The sequence below is a fragment of the Orycteropus afer genome, unplaced genomic scaffold (genome assembly GCF_000298275.1).
Source record: "Orycteropus afer afer isolate SDZICR_OR568_19922 unplaced genomic scaffold, OryAfe1.0 scaffold00291, whole genome shotgun sequence".
Classification (NCBI taxonomy): Eukaryota; Metazoa; Chordata; class Mammalia; order Tubulidentata; family Orycteropodidae; genus Orycteropus; species Orycteropus afer.
The window spans coordinates 1,271,807-1,284,304 of record NW_006921878.1 but is presented as its reverse complement, the minus strand read 5'-3'; the positions used below and the strand labels follow the sequence as shown (position 1 = coordinate 1,284,304).

Sequence of the window (12,498 nt, the reverse complement as noted above, 5' to 3'; positions counted from 1 at the left end):
CACCAGTGATAATTAACACATCCTGATTGCATGTTTGGTCAATTTCAGACTGTAGAAGCTGATAAAATTCTTCAATTTCCTCATCTTTGGTTTTGGTGGTTAGAGCAGTGATTAAAGGCCAATTTATAGCAATAAATGTACACATCAAAAAAGAAGAGCCAAAATCAACACTTTAAACCAACATCTACAACAATTAGAAAAAGAACAGCAAGAAAGCTTACAGTCACCAGAAGGAAATAAAGATTCAAGCAGAAATCAATGAAACAGAAGATAGAAGGGCAACAGAAAAAATCAGTAAGACCAGAAGTTGGTTTTTTGAAAAGATCAATAAAGTTGACAAACCACTAGCAAATTTAACAAAGGAAAAGAGGGAGAGAATACAAATAACAAATGAAACAGGTGACATCACAACAGAACCAACTGAAATAAAAATGATAATACCAGGATACTATGAAGAACTGTACTCCAACAAATTTGAAAATCTGGAAGAAATGGACATATTTCTAGAAACATACCACTTACGTAAACTAACACAGACTGATGTGAAAAGTTGAACAGATCCATAACAAAAGAAGAAATTGAACAGGTCATCAAAAAATTACCAACAGAAAAAGTTCTGGCCCAGATGGATTCACTGGAGAGTTCTGACAAATGGTGCTGGAAGAACTAGACAGGCACATGGGGGAAGGAAAGGAATCTAGATATAGAGCTTACATCTTTCACAAACATTACTTCAAAATGCGCCACAGTTACACCTAAGATGCAGATGCACAGAACTTATAGATGACAACATAGGAAAAAACATAAGTGACCTTAGGTTTAGTAATGACTTTTTAAATACAAGAAAAGCACAACCTACACAAGAAGAAATTGTAAGTTAAACTTGATTAACATTGAAAACTTCTGCTCTGTGAAAGACATTTAAGAGAACAAAAGGACAAATCAATCAAAATAGATTTGATGCATTGAACACCAACAACTGAAAACCAGAAGAATTTTGGGATGACATCAAGAGTATCATCCATGAAGAAAGTAAGAAGTCATTAAAAAGACAGGAAAGGAAGAAAAGACCAAAACAGATGTCAGAAGAGACTCTGAAACTTGCCTTTGAGCGAAGAGTAGTTAAAGCAGATAGAAGAAATGACAAAATAAAAGAGCTGAACAGAAGATTTCAAAGAGCAGCTCAAGAAGACAAAGCCAGTTACTATAATGAAATGTGCAAAGACCTGGAGTTAGAAAACCAAAAGGGAATAACACACTCAGCATTTCTCAAGCTGAAATAACTGAAGAAAAAATTCAAGCCTCAAGTTACAATATTGAATGATTTTATGGGCAATCTACTGAGTGATGCAGGAAATATCAAAAGAAGATGGAAGGAATATATAGTGTCACTGTACCAAAAAGAATTGGTCGATGTTCATCCACTTCAGGAGGTGGCATATGATCAAGAACCAATGATATTGAAGGAAGAAGGTGAAGCTGCACTGAAGGAAGTGGTGAAGAACAAGGCTCTAGGAATTGTCAGAATACCAACTGAGATGTTTCAACAAATGAATGCCATGCTGGAGGCACTCACGCATCTATGCCAAGAAATTTGGAAGACAGCTACCTGGCCAACTGACTAGAAGAGATCCATATTTGTACCTGTTCCAAAGAAAGGTGATCCCACAGAATGTGGAAATTATCAAATGATATCATTAATATTGCACACAAGTAAAATCTTACTGAAGATAATTCAAAAATGATTGCAGCAGTATATTGAGAGATAACTTCCAGAAATGCAAGCTGGATTCAGAAGAGGACGTGGACTGAGGGATATCATTGTTGATGTCAGATGGATTTTGGCTGAAAGCAAAGAATACCAGAAAGATGTTAGCTTGTATTTCATTGACTATGCAAAAGCATTTGATTGTGTGGATCATAACAAATTATAGGTAACATTGAGAAGAATGAGAATTCTAGAACATTTAATTGTACTTATGAGGAACCTGTACAGAGACCAGGAGGCTGTCATTTGAATAGAATAAGGAGATATTGCATGGTTTAAAATCAGGAAGTGTGTTAGGCTGGGTTCTCTAGAGAAGCAAAACCAGTAAAGCTTATACATACATATAGAGAAAGAGAAATTTATCTTAGGAAAATGGCTCACACACTTACAGAAGCTGGCAAGTAGCAAGTTCTTGGGTCAAATGTCAAGCTGGAGGCTCTTCCCGACTCACACAGCTGCAGGGGCTGATGAGCTCAAGGTTGGCAGGCAGTATATCGGCTGTTGACTCCAACGAATGACGAATCCAAGATCTCTAGGCCAAATGGTGTACTGTTCACTCACAACAGGATCCCAATCCACAGCAGAGTGTTTCTTTTCCCAGGATGTCCATAAATATATTGGAAGCAGGCCACACACCTAGGGAAACTCCCTTTCAATGGACTGGCTGCTCAAAAAACATACATCTGATCCTATCATGAGAATAATCCACATCACAACTGCTTAAACCACACAGAATTGTGGTCCAGCTAAGTCGACACACAGCTCCAACTATCACAGGAATGGCATGTGTCAGGGTTGTTTCCTTTCACCATACTTATTCAGTCTGTATGCTGAGCAAATAATCCAAGAAGCTGGATCATATGAAGAAGAGTGTGGCATCAGCATTGGAGGAAGACTTATTAACAACCTGCGATATGCAGAAGACACAACTTTGCTTGCTGAAAGTGAGGATGACTTGAAGTACTTACTGATGAAGACTAAAGACTACAGTCTGCAGTATGGATTACATTTCCACATAAAGAAAATGAAAATCCTCACAGCTGGACCAATAAGCAGCATCACAGTAAGTGCAGAAAAGATGGAAGTTGTCATAGATTTCATATTACTTGGTTCTACAATCAACACCAATGGAAGCAGCAGTCAAGACATGAGACAATGACAACGTATTGCCCTGGGAAAATCTGTTGCAAAAGAACTCTTACAAGTGCTGAAGAGCAGAGATGTCTCTTTGAAGACTAAGGTGTGCCTAACCCAAGCCATATGAATGTGAGAGCTGGACAGGAAGACCTAAGAAGAGTTGGTGCTTTTGCGTTGTGGTGTTGGCGAAGAATAATGAAAGTACCATGGACTGCCAAAAGAACTATCAAATCTGTCCTGGAAAAAGTGCAGCCAGAATGCTCCTTGGAAGTGAGAATGGCCACACTTCATCACACCTACTTTGGTCATGTCAGAAGGGACTAGTCCCTGGAGAAGGATATTATGCTTGGTAAAGTGGAGGGTCAACAAAAAGGGAAGGCCCTCAACAAGATGGATTGACACAGTGGCTGCAATGATGGGTTCAGGTATAGCAAGAATGTGAGACTAGCCCAGGACCAGGCAGTGTTTCATTCTGTTGTACATAGGGTCACCATGAGTCGGAGCTGACTCGACAACACCTAACAACAACAACAACAACAACAAAAGATAAGCCACAGAAGCAGAGAAAATATCTGAAAAACAAATCTCTGATGATGGCTTTTTTCCCATAATACAAAAAAAAAAAAAAAACTCTCAAAACTCAATAGTAAGAAAACCAACGATCCAATAACAAAATGAGCAAAAAGATGTGAAGAAACATCTCACTAAAGATTTACAGCTATAGCAACATACAGATATGTTTCCAAATAGCTAAGAAGGATCTCCCCCAACTTTCCTAGTTTTATACTGTGTACATTCCATGTTCCAGTGAGTAATGGGCGTTTGCAGCTGTTCCTTCCCATTTTGAGCCATGTCATATCTGCCAATGAAGGTCCAGAAAGCTGCTCTCCACCCATGTCATTAAGGCTGACTCTACTTTGAGCAGGCAGCTCTTCCCAGTTGTATTCTGAGTGCCTTCCAGCCTGAAAGGCTCATCTTCTGGCAGCATCTCAGACAATGTCCCATTGCTATTCATAAGGTTTTCTGTAGTCCATTTCTTCAGAAGTAGACAGATATGTCTTTTTCCACAGTCTGTATTATTAGTCTGGAAGCCCCACTGAAACCTGTCAACCATTGGTAACCTGCTGGTATGTGAAATAACAACCGCAAGCTTCCAGTATCACAGCAACATGCAAGTCATCACTGTACAAAGATGTCACTTTGAAGACTAAGGTGTGCCTGACCCAAGCTATGTTTTTTTAATAGCCTCATACCATGCAAAAGCTGGACAATGAATAAGGAAGACAACAGAAGAACTGATGCATTTGAACTATGATGTTGGTGAAGAATATTCTATATACCATAGACTGCCAGAGGAACAAATCTGTCTCAGATGCAGCACAGATGGAATGCACCTTAAAAGCGGGGATGGTCAGAGTACACCTCTCCTACCTTGGTCATGCTGTCAAGAGGGGTAAGTCCCTGGAAAAGGATATCATATTTGGGAAAGTAAAGGGTCAACAAAAAAGAGGAAGATGCTCTCCAAGGTGGCTGCAACCATGGACTCCAGGGTAGCAACAACTGTGAGGATGGAGCAGGACCGGGCAGTGTATCATTTTTTCATATTTGCCAAAAAATTGGAAGCAACCAGAACCTTCAATAGTTAACTGGATAAACACACTGTGGTACATCTATCAAATAAAGTTTTACTCAGCAATAAAAAGAAATGACTAACAAGCTACCAGAAGAGGTGGAGGAACCTGAAATGCAAACTGCTAAGTAAAGGAAGTCAGCCGGAAAAACTACACACTGTGGGGTTCCAACGAGACGACCTTCTGGAAAAGGCAAAACTACAGACACAGTAAGAGGTCAGTGATTGCCAGACGTTCCAAGGGAGATGGAGCACATAGCAATTTTAGGGTAGTAATACTATACCTATGACTGTGATGATGCACACATGATATGAAGCTTTATCAAAATACCCAGGACTGTAAAACACAAAAGAATAAACCCTAATGTCAACTACAGACTTTAGTTAAAAATAGTCTATCCATCGATGGGTGGACAGGCTAAACGATGAGGTATGTCTATGAAATGGGGAGTGTATCCAAGAACATATATAGGGTTGGCAGGCAACGGTCCTATAAGTTTATGTGAATGATCAGAATTCCCAGGTGTATAGTAGCGCTGACAAGGGGCAAGGTTGTGGTCACTGCTTGGTCACAGCCAGCTACCCAGAGGGACCGAGTAGTTGAACCTGCGGGCTTGGGACCATAGTGGCAGGGGACATCAAGCTCAATTGGCATAATATACTATACAAAACATTGTTCCACCTCCTACTTTGGCGAGTAGCGACTGGGATGTTAAAAGCTAGCAAACTGCCATCTAGATGCAACAATGGGTCTCTTCTCATCCAGAGCAAAGAAGAATGAAGAAAACCAAAATTCATGGAAACAATTAGTCCTAGCGACTGGTACACCAATCGATCTGCAGCCTACACAACTATGAGACCAGAAGAACTAGATGGTGCCCAGCTACCACTGTCATCCACTTGGAAGGGGATCTATGTAGGAGATTCTTGATAGAGAGGGAGAACAATGTAGAACAAAACTCAAAATCATTTGGAGAAAAAAAAAGGGCTGGGGACCAGGTTTGCTGGTCCAATAGAGCCTGTTGGAACCACGGAGACTATGGACCCTGGCTGCCCTTCAGGTCTGGAACTGAACCCACACCTGTGGTTTCTAGACAAACAAAAGACAGGCATATGAGTTGAACATTTACCTCAAGTAGATACACTCCTTGGAGAGAACAATCATGGGAGAAGGAAGGGCTGCTTATGCACAGGGAGACAGCTCAGGGTGCAGGAGTGTATGGAGGGATGGTCACTGGGAAGAGGTAACTATGGGGAGGAAGTGGGAGGGGAGCTGTTGCATTGTGGTAAACTGTGGTCAATGACTTGAGACAAAGTATATGTGAACTGTTGTATGGAAAGTGAATTTGCTCTGCAAATCTTCACCCAAATCACAATAAAAAATAAATAAATAAAAATAGTCTATCCATCTGAAACTAAAGCCACTCCCAGGGATCACCTTTCAAATAGCAGACAAGTGAATTATTAATACCTGTGAGGAGCGTACTCCTTAGAACAATCAACCACAGGAAACCAGAAAGGCAGCATTTGCCCAAAAACAAAGTTCAGAAGGCAGGAAGGGGTAGGAAAGACGGGCCAATGGAAACGGGGACCCAGGGAGGAAGTGGGAGAGTGTTGTTACATTAAGGGGATTACAACCAACGTCACAAAACAAACTGTTTTATCAACATTGAATGGGAAACTAATCTCCTCTATAAACTTTCACCGAAATCACAATAAGATGTTCAAAAATAATCATCATCATCTATCTATAATGATTCAACAATTTTAACAAATATAACACAGAAATAAAATGCAAGATAGTAATAGAGAAACAGCATGCAGGGGAGAAGAGATTTCTCAGTAAACTAAAAATGTGTCTAAAAAAATCTATTTTAAAGTATTATTGGATAAAATATCAAAGCAGAATGAAATGAATGGAAAGACAGTATACATTCTTAGAAAACAGAATTCAACATCACCAACATGTCAGCTCCTCCTAAATAAATCTACAGTCTTTAAAAAAACTCCACTAATTCCTAAACAAGATTTTCTTTTTAGCACTTAAGAAATGCTACCTTTACATCTCTAATACAGGAAGAACCAAACCCGTTGCTGTCTACGTGATTCCAAGGCACAGTGATCCTGTGTGTTACAGAGGTGTCCTGGTCCTTGAGGTTCTCATGGCTGTAGTATTATGGAAGCAGGTTGCCAGGCCTTTCTTCCATGGCAGTTCAAACTGCCAACATTTAGGTTAGCAGCTGATCGCAAACCACTTGCACCACAAGGGACCTACAAATCTAACAGGAAGAACAAATGTCCAAAAATAACCAAAATGTTTGGAAGAACAAGGTGGGGCCTTGTCTGACATACAGGAAGGATTTTAAAACTATACTAATCTGGGCAACAGGTATGACCAGGGAATGGGCAACTCGATCAAAGAGAAGAACTGAGTCTTCAAGCAAGATCCGTGAATTTCATTCAGGTGTATTTTTAGGCTTTGCACACATTATTAGTTTAAAATAATACAAGGAAATTACGCATAAGCAGTCCCTGGGTTAGGAATGGCCAATTAGGGATGACTCATAATTACCCTTTAATATAGACAATTGCTCTCATTTTGAAATGATTGAACCAATCCCTACTTGCAACATATTCTGCATCACAGTCACCTTTACTTGCTGCATGTGAAGCTTTTAAATCACTGAAAAGGCTTTGGCCTTTACTTTCACTGAAGTAAGGCTGACTAAGAACCATATGCTCCGGTTCTCACCCACATACAAACTCTTAAAGACACACCCAAACGGATCTCGTTTGTAACTGCAGACTGCCTGTAAAACTATTTCACTTTTTAAGAGTTTTTCATTTTAACTGGAATCCACTTTTCTACGTGGGAAACCTGGTTCTAATCCTCTGAACACTAACGTTCATAAAAGTACCCAGTATGAGACATGGAAGCTTTTCTCATCTCCTTGTAAACAAAATGGCACGAGGTCCCAAAGCTGTACCTCCCCTCTGTCCCCATGGGGAGAAGCCAAAACGAGTTGTTTATTTAATACATGAGGGTTTGGACACGATCGCATGGATTAATCCTTCTTAAGGATTAGCATAAGGCTTAACACACCTCATCTGAAAAAGGGGTTCAACTGCCTTCAGACTAGTACACCCCAAGCCAAACCCACTGCCAGCGAATCTATTCCAACTCATAACAACTTTATAGAACAGAGCAGAACTGCCCGTAAGGTTTTCAAAGTGATACATCTTGACAGAAGCAGACTGGCTCACCTTTCTCCCACGCAACAGTCGTGTATAAGAACCACCAAGCTTCCAGTTAGCAGCTGAGTGCTTAGCCCCTATCCACCAGGGCTCCTAGGAAGAGTGAAGTCTTTTAAATTTCAAAATGTTCAAGGAACATACAGAAAAACTGTCTATAAAACGGAAAGTGTATCCACAAAGTTAAATATACACCCATCACGTATATTGACACTCTCACCAAAAAGGAACACAATTGTTTGGCTTCAGAATTCTCTTGTGTTACTTATAGCTTCTCTCAATCTACTTACATTTGCTCCTACAAAAACAAAAATTTTACACGAACTGAGGAAGAAGATCATTTATCAAATGCTTACGGACTCACATCCATGGTAGCACTACTAATAATAAAGGCAAAAAGAGCAAACATTTGAACCAGTTTAATGCAGTTCACCAGGAACCAGCACACTGAGAGGGTTGAATGCTTGGCCACGCCTCGAGTGCAGACTTACCACTAAGATAAAGGCAGAAGTGTGAGCGAGTCCCTGTGGTGGAGGCTGGGGGACCTGAGCAGCCACAACACCACTCTGGGACCTCCACACACCTTCCACTCCCCTCCACGGCTCCAGTTCTTACACTAGACCACTGTACACTAGACCACTGTCCTCGAGTCAGCTTAGGATTCTGAAACACAACTGAAATCTCGGCTTCCTACATCATTTCTCCAAGAGACAGAACCTGAAGGAGTCTTCCCCACCTGTTCCCTTCACAGAGTTCACTACGCACAGACTACACTCTTACTGTACCAACGATGGGGAAGCACAGGTTAAATCCATGGTCTAGGAACAGCTCCAAGACAATGGCAATGACAGCCTTGGGCAGGGCATCAAACCCAAGGGTGTCGCCGTGAGGCTCCCCAACTCTCAAGCTCCTCTCCACACAAAAGGCTCTTTCGCTGGTGGGCAAGAGGAACCAGGACACCTGCAGGGGACAGTCCCCAGGAACTACCACCTTCACTCACCTGTCTTTTCTTCTTGGAGACTGGATCACTGTTCTTAGGCAAGGAACTAACCAGCCAAGATAATTCACTCACTTTGGACCACAACTGATATTTAAAACAAGACAGAGTTTTAAGAATACAGCAAAATCATTCATAGCCAATGCTTACGTATAAAGGTAGAAATAGAATTGTAAGAGTTTTTATAAGTCAATAAGAAAATACACAAGTATCTGCCCCTTTCAGAAAGTATAAAGAGGTCAGTTAACTATTACATACATGGTAACTGAAGTTTTGTAATTTCTGGTCATAGGATTTAGCACCAATCTCCAAAGTCCAGACCCTAGAGAACAGAAATGAATTTTCAACTCCTTCCAATTCTGCCCCCGCCCAAGACAGTATAATGTCCTGGGGCATCTCTGTATGTCAATAGTTTCTCTCACACACTGTCTATATAGGGGGGCAGCCCTCTCTGCAGCCACAAGGGAAAGGACATGTTCTCTCTCCATCTAAGATTCTTACTCTAGTAGCTTTTTCTCAGGGCTAAACCTGGAGATTCAACTGGTTATCACTGAAAGACAACAGCAGATCTGAGAACTTGACTACACATCCTCCTGGGAGGAAAAAAGTATAGAAGAATTTTTAACAAAAAGAATATAAAATTCTGTCCTTCCTAAAATTCACCCCTTTCTTGCCTTTTTGGAAGGAGCTCTGGTGGCACAGTGGTTAAGGCATTTGGCTGCTGACTGCAAGGTTGGAAGTTTGAACCCAGCAACCCGCTCTATGGGAGAAACATGAAGCAATCTGCTTCCATAAAGATTACAGTCTTAGAAACTCTCTGGGGCAGTTCTACTCTGTTCTATGGGGGCACTGTGAGGCGGAATTGACTCGATGGCAGTGGGTTTGGTTGCCTCTTTAGAAATATTTTAGGTTTCAAGTTCCATCAACCAAATGTATTTTATATTTACTGACAAACTGAGGATCAAGTAAGGAATAAGCCTTTTTATGTGACAAACTCAGACAAGGGAGGTGCTGAACTAGAACACAGACATGTCTGCTTCAAAGTCACACTCCAAATCAGGACACCCTACCACGTGGTACCTTGAGCTGTTCCCTGACTGGCCCCGATCAACCATGGACAGCGCTCTGCCCTGGGTTTGAAGTGCTACTCGCTTTCCACCTTGTTCCATTCTCCTCACAGGGGTGGCCTTATCCCATCACTTGTGAGAACCCAAAGGCCGGCACCATTTTCATCTTTTTCCTGAATTTACAGCATCTTGTCAGCTAAAAAGGAGCTCTGGTGGCATAGTGGTTAAAGCATTTGGCTGCTAACCAAAAGGTCGGGGATTTGAACCCACCAGCCGCTCCAAGGGAGAAAAATGGGGCAGTCTGTTTCTGAAAAGGTTTATAGCCTTGGAAACCCTACATGGCTGTTCTACTCTGTCCTATACGGTCAGTATGAGTTACAATAGGCTGATAGGAGTGGGCTTTTTGTTTGCAAGCTGAAGACTAATGAGTCTCTGAGGACTGAAAACTGGGGAGATTCCCCACCCCGACCTGAGGGGTGTGACTGGGGGGTCTTCTGGAAGGGCTGATAGTCACTAGATTCTCCAACAGAAATGGCAGCTGTGGGAGTCTGGGTTATCCCAAGGCACCGAGACGTAAAGTGTTCAACATACAGAAAACACATCTTTTATTAAGAGTCATCCATTACTCCTAGTAAAAATAATGAACAATTAAAGTCTTATAGAGTGTTCACAAATAGTTGACGATGTTGTAACTTGGAGGAGGTAAAGTGGCGTCTGGAAATGTAGAGAGGGATGTGAGGTTTGGGGACTGAATGTCCGACCTGGGCAAGGCTAAGAAGGGGCATAGGGTCGTGGATTTGGGCACTTACTGCCCACACCTCTAAGTCTTAGGGGAAACGGGATGTCCTGGGGGTCCCACCTACCATCCTGGTGGGCTTACCCCACCTGACTCTGTAAGGGGGTTCCAAAAGATACCTCAACTCAGGCCCCCGCAGACTGAGTTGGACCCTCCCCCCAGAGTCTGTGGGGGAACGCGGGGCTCCGGGCTGAGGTCGCCGCGCACAGGACATGACGCCTGGGGTACCTGCCGCTGGCTTGCTCGGCCATACCACACAGAGAGACCGAGGGCCGACTCCTGTCCACCGACTTGGGTCCGAAGATCCTGGAGTAGAAGCGGGAGGGCGGGTTTCGAATCGGCCCCTCCCCCCACCCCAGTCTCAGTAGACCGTGCCCCGCACTCACCATTTCCCGGCTTCCGGAGACCACCTGGCGTCCTCTTTGCGGGGACCTGGACACCAGGGACAGAATAGCGAACCCAGAGAACACTCTCACCGCGACCGCGCGAAGCAATGACGTCTCAGAGGGTTTGCTGGCGTCGTCCCGCCCTCGGGGCTCCTGATTGGGTAGTTTTCCAGGGTCCGCCCCGGCATTCCTGAAGGAACAAACAGGCTTCTCCCTGTGGTCGCTGAGTGACATGGGTCAGCCTTGGATTCTCGGCTAATGGGCCCCTCTTCCTCACGCCCCGACCCCGGAACGTCAGCGAGGCCGGGGCGGGCTCCGGCCCCTCCTCCCGCTCCGAGGTCTCCTGAGTCTTCCCCTGGAAGCCGGCACGCAAGTGTGGGCAGAGAGCTCCAGATTCGGTTTCCAGGGCGCTGACCATGAGTGCAGAGCTGGAGGGGCCCCCACGCCGAGCCGGGACCATAGGGCTTGGTATCCCCGAGGACTGGACTCTCAGGCTACCCAAGGACCCGCGGCCTATTTGTGACGCAGACACTGAGCAGTGAGGGCACGACGTGTGATTAAGCACCCAGTCTTCAAGGTGCACTCTGTGAAACTTGTAAATGAATATTGAATCGTCAGATGAGGCTAAACGAAACCCTCACAGCATTTAGATCAACATAACTATTAATAATAAAGAAGCTGAGGACAAAATTGACACAGTGATCAAGCCTCCGCAAACTCACTTTCTGGAAAGATGAGTGCTACTGGGGTGGAGGGGGGGAACCTCAATGCCATCGAGTTGGCTCCCACTCATAAAGACCCCTCCTTGGGTTTTCCAGGCAGTATCCCTACAGAAGTACATTGCCTAATCTTCCTTCCGAGTAGTGGCTGGTGGATTTGAACCGCTAGCTTTCTGTTTAGCAGTCAAATGCCTTAGGCACTACTCTACACTTGTTTAAAATTTACTTTATATAAAAATTTAACTTCACCAAGGGAAAGGCAATATATCAAAAGTGAGTGACCAACACAGTAACACTAAGGAAAAGGAAGGCAGAGAGGTATGCAAGAGGTACGGACAACAAAGATAAACACACACACACACATATATAATACTGCATTATCAGTAATAAATATTAATCCATGGGTGGATACATGGGTAGACAAGTTGAATGATCAGTTGTGTCTAGACAAAAGGAAATATACCCATGACCATTTATGAGTTTGGCAGATGATATTTCTATGTACATATTTGGGTGTGCTAGAAGAATGTACGTATGTGTGTGTGTGTGTGTGTGTGTATACATATATATATATGTTGTTGTTAAGTGCTGTCGAGTCGTTTCCGACTCATAGCGACCCCATGCACAGCAGAACGAAACACTGCCCGATCCCGCCCCAGCCCCACAATCCCTGCTATACTAGAGCCCATCATTGCAGCCACTGTGTCAATCCATCTTGTTGAAGGCCTCCCCCTCTTGCATCGACC

At 43.2% G+C, this 12,498-nt stretch overlaps 1 protein-coding gene across 1 annotated transcript in view; it reads right to left on the bottom strand.

Moving 5' to 3' along the window:
• LOC103205692 (zinc finger protein 124-like) overlaps positions 1-11,493 on the bottom strand; it is a 24,411-nt gene extending 12,918 nt beyond the window's left edge. Inside the window, exons 1-2 of the mRNA XM_042782329.1 lie at positions 11,311-11,493; positions 8,568-8,747 (exon numbers count right to left, since the gene is read on the bottom strand). Coding sequence (XP_042638263.1) covers positions 8,568-8,747; positions 11,311-11,493 — 363 coding nt within the window. The remainder of the gene's footprint in view (positions 1-8,567; positions 8,748-11,310) is intronic.
• Between the last annotated feature and the right edge of the window lie 1,005 nt (positions 11,494-12,498).